This window comes from Halyomorpha halys, unplaced genomic scaffold (genome assembly GCF_000696795.3).
Source record: "Halyomorpha halys isolate HHAL.00 unplaced genomic scaffold, Hhal_1.1 Scaffold38.1, whole genome shotgun sequence".
NCBI lineage: Eukaryota > Metazoa > Arthropoda > Insecta > Hemiptera > Pentatomidae > Halyomorpha > Halyomorpha halys.
The window spans coordinates 521,195-535,393 of NW_027110526.1; the positions used below are offsets into that span (position 1 = coordinate 521,195).

General features: G+C 30.3%; 2 protein-coding genes across 3 annotated transcripts in view; both read right to left on the reverse strand.

The window, feature by feature from the left end:
* LOC106687358 (facilitated trehalose transporter Tret1) overlaps positions 1-6,772 on the reverse strand; it is a 30,034-nt gene extending 23,262 nt beyond the window's left edge. The window contains exon 1 of one of the 2 annotated variants that reach the window (XM_067048712.1): positions 6,703-6,772. The gene's annotated coding sequence lies outside the window, so the exon portion shown is untranslated. Of the gene's footprint in view, positions 1-1,634; positions 1,721-6,702 lie in introns of those variants that run through there. The other variant, XM_014431210.3, reaches the window with a different exon arrangement.
* Positions 6,773-8,338: 1,566 nt separating this feature from the next.
* LOC136796081 (uncharacterized) lies at positions 8,339-8,869 on the reverse strand (the record flags this gene model as incomplete). Its single annotated transcript, XM_067048713.1, is given in 1 exon segment — positions 8,339-8,869. A coding segment is annotated over 1 exon segment (531 nt), but the record flags the coding sequence as incomplete, so codon positions are not given.
* Between the last annotated feature and the right edge of the window lie 5,330 nt (positions 8,870-14,199).

Genomic DNA, 14,199 nt, shown 5'->3' on the forward strand with positions numbered 1-14,199 from the left:
GACTCATCAATTTCGACTATTAATTATACATAGTTTTCATTAAAGTAATAAAAATTGGGGTGCGATAACTGCCTTTTTTTCTTCCCGGCTCTTGTACTATTATTACATTCTACTTCATAGGGAAACTATCTTCTTCCATTTCTACCAGTAGGTAATATATAATCAAAATATATGGCAATAGTATATAATAAAATTCGGTAAATAAAATTTCTGGTGTCTCAACTGTAATACGTGTGTTAAGTGTTTCTCTGTGTCTTTCCATAAACTTCCATCGCCTGTCAAGAGGTATTTAATGTTATAGTTTCACTATTTAAATTTAGTAATTTTTCTTTTCTCTTCAATATTTAGTACGTTGAATGTATGTCTCTCTGATGGCGCCTATTAGTATGCTATATCTTCCATTCGTGCTCTCCTCTTGGTCTAATTAGGTCCTGTGGATTACTTGCTCATAAAAATGTAAGTTTTACTGACGCTGACCAAGCTGCGTGTAGTGAGGTTTTCGTAAACTGTTCCTCTGCCTCCTGTATTTCTTCCTTACACTGATTGAAACACGGACTGAGAGATTAGAGTCAATGTAAGTTCTATATAAGTCCCAGTCCATAATACCTTACCTGAGCGAGGACTGAACCCTCCGAAGGCTCTTCGATAAGACCCATCCGCATTAGGGAATGATCAGGACAAAGGCCAGAGCTCGTACTTACATTCTTGTAAATTATTCTTACTTACCTTTATGGACGAAAAAGTCAAGTATGTCCGTAGTTTTACGTTTAGAAGTAGGCCAGTAAATGGAAGAGTTAGGAGTTGGTGTGTCCAATGAAAGTTCATGAATAGCGCACTATAAATTCCTTTCTCTGGGGACCACTTGTAGTAAAGCTACTTCCCTCGTGCAATAAAACATCGACCTAATCACCTGAAGAACTCAGAAAACATGGAGAATATAAAACTGTAACTATAAATAGTTACAAAAGTGATATTTTTTTTTTTGGATAGTAATTTCTTTACTATAAATTGTATATTTAGTGAGACAGGTGAATGTTTAGAGCATCAACTTAACTATCTCGTGACTGCAACAACGTAGACTTGAATCCGGCCAGGGGTCTTCTGTTATTTCTGTAGTGGTCCCACGAAATGAAAACTTGTCCCAATTGTTGAACTGGGTGGTGGACACAAATAAAATGTTTTTAATGTTTTATTAGTTACGGTTAAATAACATAAAACGTTCTTACTGTAGTGAGAACTAACACACTAGTACACACACGACGCTTAGCACAAGCTTCCACTTGCTGTTACACACCGGCTTTTGATACAATCCATATATTCACAGTCTGCCACAGAGCAACATATACACAATAAAATATGAATATTTACATCACACTTTAACACCAATACCATTGTTAGAATAGGGTACCCTATAGGTAACCCCCTCCCTCCACCATATTTCGGAAAAGACTAAGTAGGGAGTCATAAAAAACAAAAAAGTAAAATAAAAAAAGCACATGGGGCTATATTTTAGTGATAGTGGCAGTGCCTCCAAGTGCTGTTTTTTGTGGGTAGTTAGTAAATTGTGTAATATGAATATAAATTTTTGATCCTGGCGAAAGATGTGATCCTGTAATAATTACAGTAAAAGATACCTGGGTTGTCTGAGACGGTGTAGGCCACTTGTTGTGAATTCTAGAGCTGTATTGGTACCGTACATTTTTTAGGGTTTTACATCCTTTGTAGTTAGTAAGATGTTGGCCGTCGCAATTAGCACATTTAGCAGGGCTTTCTCCTGTTTTAGTACGTGAGCTGCCCGTATGACACTCCCTCCACCTTACACACCTCGGTTAATGGTTGCCATTAGTACAAGTTTAACCATATTGCTGCCATGTTATACATTAAGAGAAGATTTTTTTTATACGAAAACATAGGAAGCAGCTTTTAGAATCTTGAAATAACGTTAGTTATACTTGAAGCCCCGTATCCTCTATTTTTTTCAGTTCTCCCTCAAAGGAATGATCACTAAAAAAAACTTAATTGACAAAACGTTTCATTAAATTGAAGGTCTCTATGGGCACCTACACAAAATATTCTAAAATAATCGTAGCTCCAAAGTACAGTGCATTGCATATTTAATGTTTTTTTTTAATTCTTTGATTTGTCCAATTTAACATATAGTTTTCAGGTTATTAATCAAAGAGATTTTTTATATTTACGAAACTTTTTTTTAACCACTTAGTGTACCTATTATCACAAATTTCCTTATAGAACCAGTATTGCAAATTTCAACTTTATAGGCATTGTCCTGGCAATGGGATTGAGTTCCATATGGATAAAAACGAACTAGAAGATTACTGACTATATCAATACCTCCTGAAACCCCAATTCTTAAGGGAAAAAAAAATATGATGGCAATCGAAAATATGAACAGAGAATGTTGCCTCCAAATTATTTTGAAAATATTTGATGTACAAATGTCTAGCATCGGTCAAATTGAACCTATGCAAGTATACTCTAAAGTAGAAGTAATAGTAGTAATGATTATTTTTGTTCTTTGTTTCCCGGAACAAGCATTTTGTACGATTTTAACTCAATTAATTCACAGAATGTTGACTCCTCATTAATTGGTAAATATTTGATGTGCAAATTTCTAGCATCGGACAAATTAAAGCTATGCAAGTGTACTATAAAGTAGAAGTAATAGTATTAATGATTATTTTTGTTCTTTGTTTCCCTGAACCAATTGTTTCTTCAACACTTGCCTCCATTAATTCACAGAATGTTGACTCCTCATTACTTGGGAAATATTTGCTGTGTGAATTTCTAGCATCAGACAAATTGAAGCAAAGTCACTGTGAAGTAGTAGTAGTAGTAGTAGTAAATGATTATTTTTGTTCTTTGTTTCCCTGAACAAACAGTTTCAATGATATTTAACTATAATATAACAGAAAATAAAAATTGGCTTTAGGGCCTTTGAGTAATATATAGAAATGAAATAATAAATCACCATTAAATATCTCTAATGAAAATGAATTGGGGAAAAAATGAAACAATTATAATGAAAAAAAAAATGTTCATATAAGTACAATGCTTAAATGCATATGGTAGACATCCAATAGTGTTTTTTTATTAAATGTAAATAAATAAATAAAAAGGATAAACATTAAATAAAACCATTTATTAAAACATAAATTACATGGTATCAACTTATACTAAAATTAAACAGAAATGGAATAAAGATAATTAACATGAAAGAGTAATTAATGTTTATATACATATTTGCAAGTTTTAAAAGGAAAAATAGAAATGCCAAATATAAAAAAATAAAATAAAGAAATAATAAATGATTTGGTATTTTGTAATAATAAAAGAAAAAAAATGAAATAATGATGATTAATAGAAGGAACAAACAGTATTTTATGTACATATTTACAGATTATAAATTAATATTATAAACATCTAACCATAATTTATGATTAAAGTAAAAGTAAAAAAAAAAAAATTATCTATCAGTTTATCTATTTACAAATTTTAATAACTATTGTTTGGGCATCAAGTTGACAGGAAGTGATTAAAGACATAAGACTTCATGGGGTAGTTTATATATAAGTGTATTGGAGCAACAAATGGTCCAAACCCACGAAGGGTTGGGATTTCCTCAGGGAAGAGTGGAATAAGGAATAAGGAAAGATTTGCCAAAGGTTCTAGTAGTTAGGCAGTTGTATATAAGTGTGAAGAATTTCAATGGGTGTAACAGGAATGTAATGAGGATTTGAATTCAAGGAGATCTGAGATGTATGATGGATGATGGGATAGGATTACTTGGTAGAGGAAGGATGCAAGCAAATATTTAAGATCCAGGTGTCAAATAATTATGTGGGTAGAGGAATAAAGAATGAGGTAAAGATTGAGGAATACACTAGTTCAGAATAAAATAATTTATTAATGGATTCAAATGCATTTTAATGTTTCATTCAACATTCAGAAAGTCTCAGCTTTGTGACAAGCTAGGGAATGACAAAACAAGCATTATATATTTTATAAAAAGATAAAATTTAATGATTAGAAGCTTAAAGTGAAAAGGAATTGTTGGCTTTGAAGAGGATGGTAACAGAAAAATAAAATCATTCACATTCAGATGGTTGATGATTCTTAAAAAGCTCTGTTAGAAATAGCATCTAAATTAGAGTGACCCATATCATTAATTGTTAAAGTAAAAATTCATTTTTTATTGTATACATGTTGCTCTGTGGCAAACTGTGAATATATCAATTGTATCACAAGCCAGTTGGTGGCGTAAGAAGAAATTGGAGAACTGCTCCAGACATAAGGAAATGTTTTTCTTGCTCTAAAGAAGGAGATCTGAGTAAAAACTGCCCAACCAAGAAAAATCCCTGTACTATATGTAAAAAACAAACCACCAAGAGAAGGACTGCTTCTTTCGTAAAAATAAAGTAAAAATGTCAGCAGTTTCTTTCCTTACTGAAAAATGTAGTAAAAAATCAACAGAATGGATCTTAGATTCAGGTTCCATGAGACATATGACCAACAATGTAAGTTTATTGTCGCAGGCACAACCTATTGATGCTGAGGTAGATCTGGCCAAAAACTGTGCATCCATGACAGCCAAAATGGTTGGTTGTATAAAAAGTTACAAGTGTCAACTAAAAGATGTGATGTACATAACAGATCTCAGTAGAAATTCGTTGTCTGGGGATAAAATAACACAGAACGGTGGATACGTAACTTTCTCTAAAAATAAAGTGAAAACTAAAAAAATGAAACTGTGATTGTTGGGAAAAGATCTCCTGAGAGATTTTATGTAGTGAACTTGAAGGTTGATATACATGCAAAAGCTTATGCTACTAATGTACCAGAGAAATAAAAAAAGACACTGAAACATCTGTGTTTGTTAAAGACTGTATAGTTGGTTTTGATGAATAATCAACTATTTCACCTTCTGATGAAAATTTATCTAAAAATGAAAGAGAACTGGGAGAACAAGCAGATGCAGGAGACCGAAACAATTTGAGATTTGAAACGAAAGAAAATCTGCAGATAAAGAGGCATCCTAGCAGACTTGAAGGTTCATTAAGATGCTCAGAAAATTCTAGGGAAAAAGAAAATACAGATAATTTAGAAGAAAAAAGTAAGAAAGTGGATTGCGAAGCAGATAATTTAGGGAAAAGTTATAAATATACTGGTACTAAGAAGAAGAAGAAATCAAGAAAGAAAAAGGGATTCAGTGTTTCAACAAATACAGTTAAACCTTGTGTTGATCCATTTATTCAAAATAGCTTAAAAAATTCCAACTATGAAGAGTCTGGATGCAATGGGAAGATGATAAGTCCAAATCATCTACAAAAGGACAGAAGACCAGTTGAAGATGTTTGAACCACGGAATCGATGGAGTGATCATGAAACATTAAAATAAAAAAATAGTAACTTGGATGTTTTTATTGTTTTTTTTCTGTGCACAAAACTAATATTGTAATTTAAAAATTATTTTTTTATGTTTGTAAAATGAAAATTCTGCTAATCTTGTTTTTGTAAGAAAAATTATGTGAAACTAAATTTGATAAAAAATGAATATTTAAGAGGGTGTGTTAAAATGAGATGTAAAATATCATTTTTTATTGTACACATGTTGCTCTATGTCAAACTGTGAATATATTAATTGTATCAGAAGCTGGTTGATAACAGCAAGTTGAAGGTTGCTAAGTCATTGTTTGGTGTGTGTTATGTTGTTAGTTCTCATTACAGTAAGAATGTTTTATGTTATCTAACTATAACTAATAAAACAGAAAGAACAGTAAAAAAATTTTATTTGTGCCCACCATCCTCGCACTCAACATTAATAAATATAAATTTAGATTTACTAATTAGAATTAAAAATAACCCAGCTGGATGATTGATAATTGATGTAATAAGCTACTACAAGAAAGATATTTTTTATTTAGATTTCTGATGAGTTAATAATTACTACAGTTATTTTTATTCAAAATGAAATTAATTATTTTTAATAATATAATTTTTTATATGTTTGATTAAGTTATTCAGGTTGACTGTCAAAAATTTCTTTGAGAAAATTGGTGAATTTCTGTACATATAACTCTTTGTGCAAATCTATGTAATTTTCTTATAAATGACCTTTTACAATATTTAATTAGATGATTAAAATAGTAAGAAATAATGTAAAAAATTCTTTATAAGTTATTATATAGAAAATAACTTTTTATGGCTATTGAAAAAAAAAAATAGCTGCAGTAGGTTAGTAGATAACAACCATCATTTAGAGAAATATAAAATTGAAAAGAAATAGTATACTAACAAATTTGGAATTATACAAAATATTGAATTGAATAATACAAAATAATAGATTGATAATCATGAAATTAGACAGTAGCAGATTGATAACAGTGAAAGATTAAATATAATATTATGTAGGTCAGAAGATATGTATAATATAAGATATGTAAGTAGTGTCTAAAAAAAAGAAATACATTTTTGAAGAAACAACAATTTGAATCTACGAATTGAACAATATGATAAAAAAAGAAATGTAGTGAGTGAGTGACCTACATATGTATTAAAGTGTGAGTATTAACTTATATACCAAAACATATAACTATATGTATACTAGGAAAAATGTAGAAGAAGAAATATGGAGAATGGGAAATGAATAATCTAAGAAATATGTGAACGAGAGAAGAAACTTACTGTCAAGCGGGGGAATGTTGGCTAAAACTGATTATTTTTTAGAAAGGCACGCTAGAGTGAGGAACCGAAGGCCAAAGGATTCACTTAAGTTCACTAGGAACGTAATTGTCAAGTAAGATCGTTAAGACAAAACAGTTGATATGATGTGAAAATAATAAAATAGAAGTAAAGTTACGGATTAAAAAAACATAAGACCTGTGATATGTAAAATTATGAAACCCAAAGGTCAAAAAATTATGAATAAAAATAATAATAAAAAAAATTAATAATAGATAAAATAAAATAAATTATGGGTGCTTTAATAAATTAACTATTTGGAAATAGGCTAGGGATAGGTTTTGTTGGTCCGTTTTCTGATTGACTTGGGAAGCTTCTAATTGTATTAAAATGCTTTCAGATAACAGTCGTTTGTCGTGGTTAGAGATAGAGGCTGATATGGAAGTATTATCAAAATCAAAAGAGTCTTTGAATGTTAAGCTGTGTTGGAGCATGTAATACTTCTTAACTACTTAACATTCAAACACTTTTTTGATTTTGACAATACCTCTACACTAGCCTCTGTCCTTAACCACGAAAAACGATTGTTGTCTGAAAACATTTTTATACAATTAGAAGCTTCCTCAGTCAATCACAAAACAGACATTCAAGTTATATGTATAGATATATAAGTTAGTACTCACAGTGTAATTCATATATAAGTCATATATATACAAATATTTTTTTGTTTATTTATGTTTTTCTTTGCTGACCGCACCCTCCGACCATCTTCTCCAATCAATTAACTGTAAGTTATTTGATAGGACTTAATTATTGTAGCCTACAAACTCCATTCTATTTCTTTTATCATAATTTGGCCCCTTTCCTCTAGTCTGATGCATTTTTAAATTTGATCAAATTTTTTTAATATAATCATGTAAGCTAATATGTAAATTCCTACCTTTTAGAGTTTAGTTTAAAAACAGAGATGATGCAAAACTTTTTTTGATGGGTTAATTAAATTGTAATTAAATGTATATGAAATAAATTCTTCATATTCTGTACTATTTGTATTCTACGACAATGCCATTAGAATAATGGAGGTGACACCAGGGCCCTGTTTCATAATGAAAACTTAGGAACTTGTATTAGTTCATAGTACAAGTGTAGAAACTAGTGTGGTAATTGCTCCAATACTTTTTTTTTTCATAATAGGTAGGACCATTAGTGATATTATAAGAGTTAAAAAGTACTAAAGTACAAGATACTATTGTACAAGTCAGTTTAATTGTATAAAGTTAAATCGACAAGACTAATACTATTGTACTTTATTATGAAATAGGGCCCAGTTGAACAAGGGAGGTTTCAAAAAAGTTTATCATCCATTAAAATTATAATTAATTTTATAAATGAATAGAATCATTACCCATCAAAACTATTTGTTTAGTGTTGTAGAGAGAGGGTGTCAGGAGCATGTGTCTGGAATATCCATACATTTTATTAAATGTTTCTGTATTTCGTTTTCTCTCTAATTATTTAAACCAAAGCAGACATACCAATTAAATAGTCTAACAGCATTTTCATTATCTTTTAAATACTTGATGAAATCCTATAGTTAGTGTTAACAGTGGGATTTGATCAGGTTATGTTTAGTTGGTATTTAAGCCGCTCTAATTACTGATTTGGCAGTCTCTGGAAGTATAAAACCCGCTACAGCACCGATGAGAGAGACAACAGTATAAAGAAAGAAGTTATACTGTACACCAAGGGTCTCATTGATGTTGATGAAGATCTTTACACAGATGAACCCAGAAACGTTAGTTGTAAACTGAAAGAGTCCATTGGCGAAGGCACGTAGGCTGGTTGGGAACAGCTCAGAAGGGAGGGTCATTGTGCATGCATTGATTCCGACTGGGATGATAAAACAGAATCCAAACAGTCCAATGTAGAGGAGGATCTTTTTTTGGCATATAAAGTAGGCGGCGAGGAGTGAAGTGCAGATAGCTGCGCCGATCAGTGAAGTCACCAGGAGTGGCCGACGTCCTATAGGATCAGCCAGGAATGAGGCCAAGAGGGAAGACACAACGAATACTATACTCATCTCTATGGCTACCCAGTGGCCCAAGAACTCAACTGCATACACCGAGAGGGACACTGATCCATTTAATGTGGCGACACAGCTAATGACCTGCAAAGAATCAATATAACAACCAGTATGAATGTCTTGAAAGCTTGATTTCACCAGATATAGTTTGGGGAAAGCACCGTTCTGGGCAAAGGAAGTATCAAAATAACATAAAAGCCACATTAAAACTATTATTATACCTATAAAATCTATAATAATACTTAGTCTATTATTTTCCTCTTCACTATTATTATTATTTTTAATTACATTGTCATTTCTATTAATTGCTTTGTTATGATTAATGTTGCGATTATCAAACCAAATTTTCTTAGTTTTTAGGATAAAATGAAATGAAATGAAAAAAATAACTTTATTCTGGGACATATGTCCCCTAAGAATAATTACATGGTTCATATAGTGACATTTTTATCTGGCGAGCGCTTACAAATTTTCAGATAGTAGAATGAAATTACATTGGTATATTGGATAAAAGTGCTCTTTCAAAATACTATTAATACAGATGAAATAAAGTTTTTATGTCATTATGATATTCTTTATCTATTGATCTGCAAATCATATTCATTAAATTCTTTACAATAAATATTCATTTGTTTGTATGGCGCTGATTAAAAAAATGATTCTATGGTTACTTATTTCTTTCATAGTCAATTGAGTTTTAATGATCTTATTCATACTATGGAGTGTTATATATATGTCAGAGTATCTGATAATATATCATAAATAGTTAATAATAGTTCTTCATGATAATAGTTAATACAATAGAATGTCTTTCATTGTTTTTAGCTATTGAACTGACCTATTATTTCATTATGTTTACTTTAATCAGTTATAATATATATTTCTCAAAGTTTTTGTAAGTAGATCATTCACCAATATTGAATATCGAAGTTATTAATTTTCACTTAAAGAGTGTTTAAATAGGAGATGTAATTAATTAGTTTACCAAAAATATAGTTCATTGATAAAAACCTCACTTTTTTACCCATTAAAATTTAACTTTTGTCACTATTTTCGGAACTTATGAAGATTTTCCTATACGATATCAACCAACTTGTTGGAAAACTTGATTCGTTGGACGATCGTAGAAGCTAAACCAAAGTAAGAAAGTAAAAAAGAATAATACTCAGAAGAATCTCACCAATGATTTTTCGAGACTGTAGTTGGTGATTTTATAAAACTGGTTTCGTTTCATCTGCATTCCTGATAGTACGCGAGCTCAAGAGGAGAAAAAAGGAAGTTATTTCACCCCAATTTTTTATTACGTTAATGAAAGGTATGTATACTTAATAGTCAAAATTGATGAGTCTGCCAAGTATAGGTAATGGGAATAAAATATGGTGGCTGTTTTAAAACGTTATAAATAATTAACTTTTCATTCGGCACTCTATTCTTTGAAACTACCAACAACAATAGAAAATCTAAGAGAACATCATTTAGAGTAGAGTAAATTTGCTAAAATGTAAGCCCTAATAGAGCTATTTACGTTCAATAGTTCTCGAGATATTTTTAAGAAATTCAATGAAGGTTCTGGAAATGGCGACAAAAGTTAACATATATTCAGTTATAGAAGTGTGAATTTCATGAAAAAAAAAAGTAGTTTTCTTGGAAAAATCTTATCTCGATAACGGATTGAGACAGGAAGGTGTTCACTGATACTGAACTAAATGTTTTTTTTTTTTTTTTTTTTCCAAACCCTCTAAAACAGAAAGAAAATGTGAGTTAGTAGTGCATTACTGTGTAGAAAGAAAAAGTAATTCGTATTGTGTCTTACCTTTTACTACCTTTGGTATTTAAAGGTTACCTGTTATATTTAATTTTACATATGAGCTATCCTTTCAGCAACTATTTGAGTCCGGAAGTGAGGGGCCTCCTCGTGTTAATTGTTTGGTGAATTCTCCCGCTTATTACTAATAGTACAAGAGCCGAAGAGGAGAAAAAAAGCAGTTATCTCACTCCAATTTTTGATTTCTGTAATGAGAGCTATGTATAATTAGTAGTCAAAATTGATGAGTCTGCCAAGTATAGGTAGGGGGAATAAAAAAAGGCGGCTGTTTCAAAGCAATACAAAATAAAAATTTTTCATTCGGAGTTGTATATCTTAAAAAGTAGGAACAACACAAGAAAACGTCATTTAAAGAAGAGTAAATTTGCTAAAATACGAGCACTAATAGAATTATTTACGTTATATAGTTTTTTAAAAAGCAACATTTCATAAAAATGTTGTATGGGACATACTGAAATATCAGTAGTTAGTGAATTTATTTTGAAAAATTGATATCTCAATAACCATTTGACGTACAGATGTCTATTAGCACTCAAATTAAAGCTAGTTTAATGAGCTATAAATTAGCTTTTACGTTTATCTTCGTAGGAGTAATATTTTACATGATATTCGCTAAAATATATTGATTTGTAGTTGTTCAGAAAAATTTTATTTGCCAAATTTATATTCATACGTGAATACTACTAAAACTACTACCCCTACGAAGATAAGTGTAATAAACTACTTTATAGTAAGTTAAATTTCCTTTATTTTGAGTGTTGGCAGACATATGTGCGACTTATAGATCTAGAGATATATTTTTCCAAAAATCCAACATTTTATATGAACAACTAGAAATTAACATTTTGTGAGTTTATTTTGTCAAATATCATAAAAACTACTACTCCAACAAAGATAAACATAATTAACTATTTTGTAGTAAATTTAACTAGCTTAAATTTGAACGCTGGCAAACATCTGTACGTCCAATGGTTTCTGAAATGAAGATTTTCATAAATCACACTTTTTGTCCGAACAACTATAAATCAATTTTTTTTAGCAAATATCATGAAAACTACTATTCCTATGAAGGTAAAGGCCATAAACTTGTTTATAGTCCATTAAACTAGCTTTAATTTGAGTGCTAATAGACATCTGTCAAATAGTTCTTGTGATATAGATTTCTCAAAATAAATTAACTAACTACTAATCTTGCAGTCGATTTTTACGAAATTTTGCTTTTTACAAAGCTATATCTCGAGAACTATTGGATGTAAATAGGGCTAATATTTCAGAAAATTTACTCTTCTTTAAATGACGTTCTCTTAGGTTTTCTTGTGTTTTTCCTACTTTTTAAGATATAGAGCCCCGAATGAAAATTTAGTTTTTTTAAGGTTTGAAACAGCCGCCATTTTTTATTCCCCCTACCTATACTTGGCAGACTCATCAATTTTGACTAGTAACTATACCTAATTTTCATTAAAGTAATCGAAAATTGGAGTAAGATAACTGCCTTTTTTTCTACACGGCTCTTGTAATATAACATTTCCTTCTAAAATACCCAATATAAATATAGTTGATGTAACTGTTAGAGTGTGGATAAAACTACTAGAGGTCTATCTTAGAGATAAGCTCATAACCAAGGGTATAACCGAACTTTTATGTAATGGCATATTTTGCTTGCGCCTTTTTTTTTAATCCGCTGATCAAAAATCTTTACGAATCAGTGTATCTAGGTTCAATTAACCAAGTTTAATTTGGCATATTTATCGATTAATAAATATATTTAGATATTTGGACTGTTTCAGTTCTTTAAAAATATAAATAATAAATAAAATGCAATAATAAAGACGAAATTCCAGATTACAAAGTTCATATTTCTTTAATTAGTAATAAAACAATGTTATAAATGCTACCTTCAACCATTCATTTTAAGAAATAGGTAAGGATTTTTTCATTTCTGGAAATTCCACTTCTTCTTTTTGTCCGTTTCAAATATTATACATAGTCAAGTTTAGTTTGTTGCTTACTTTCTTTACGAGCGGTAATATTTATTATTTTAAAATTACAAAAGTATGTGCGTCATTTAGTTCAAGGTTAAAATCTTGGGCCGGCAATTCCAAAGCCATAGATGATACGATTTTTACAATCAATGAAAGGAATCGTTGATTGCTTCTATCATTCAGAACATTTCAAGCGAAAGAAAACCACAAATTGACTTGTCAATACAGGCAGAGTTGGGCAAAAATTAGCTATATTGTAAAGTAATTGCTAAAATTGCCATAGATGTAATATTTATTTAGTAATGAATCATACCTGAATAAGAGTCATATCCATCTCTGAATTCAGGTGAGCTCTGTTGTTATTTTCCTTGGTGTGATAGGTTTGAGAACAGAGATCGTTTATATGTTTCAAGGGAAATTGCCTAACCAATGACACAATTCATTTAAATTCAGTACGATTTAAATTTGCTTACCAAGAGGAATAAAATGTAAGACCGATATTAATTGATAATGTGATTCGATTGAAGTTATCACACTAAATAGTCTCGCACCTTTTCAAAATCGTGATCTTGTAATTTCTTTTTGTTCTAATCTAAAACTAAAACTTTCATAATTTAACTATTGTCTTACATTAAGTTTCTTATTTATTTACAATTACATTTAGATATTTTGGGTTTCTTGTTTGTAATTATTTGTTTTGATTGTTTTTATATTAATTTGTGTTTGATTCATCAATTGCTTCATTACCGTCAATTAGTTATCATTTTTAAATCCGTAGATTGTTGTCTTTATTTTGTATGACTAATTGTAAATTTTTATTATTTTGATATTTAAGATCAGAAAGCGTGGCATAATAAGTTTATTACACGGTTTAATTATTTACATATTTCGGTTTATAAATAGATGAGAAAAAAAAGAACTTTTTTCATTTAGGTACTTTTTAAAGCATATATTTTAGCTTTCTCAATGTCTTTAGCAGTATATATATTATTTACTACATATTTCACAGGCTTTATTGCATATTATATGACATATTCTGCGTTTTCTTACTGCATAAAAGTCCAGGGCTTGGTTATATCAAGGGTAAATCAGAGAAGAATAACTAAAGACAATTTTAACTATTCGAGGGTTATATAACTCATAGAAACAGGAGGGTAGATTACAAGTGATATAGATATGTTATAGGACAGATTACTTATAATATAAGGATTGCAGAGTAATTATTGAGAAGAAGAAGCTTGCCTGACAGAAGCTATTACAAATATATATGTAACGGCAGTTAGTTGTGCGGTCTAGCGATAACCCCTGGTATCCGCTATATCAGCGCACCGGTGTCCCTTGGAGGAGAACTGCTGAAGCTCTTCAGCCCGTAACAGCTTTAATTAAGACCAGATACTATTATTTCATTACATACTAACATCTATATATGTATAATAAACATTGTAAACACCAAATTGTTGTATTTATTATCAGTAAACGTAATCCACAGAGACTTACTGGATAGGCTCCAATAAATATACTTGTTGAAGCCACCGCAAATCGATGAAGTCTTTTTGAAGGAGGCTCCAAAGAAAAACATAGTGGCTCAGAAATAAATATTTATTTAGCGA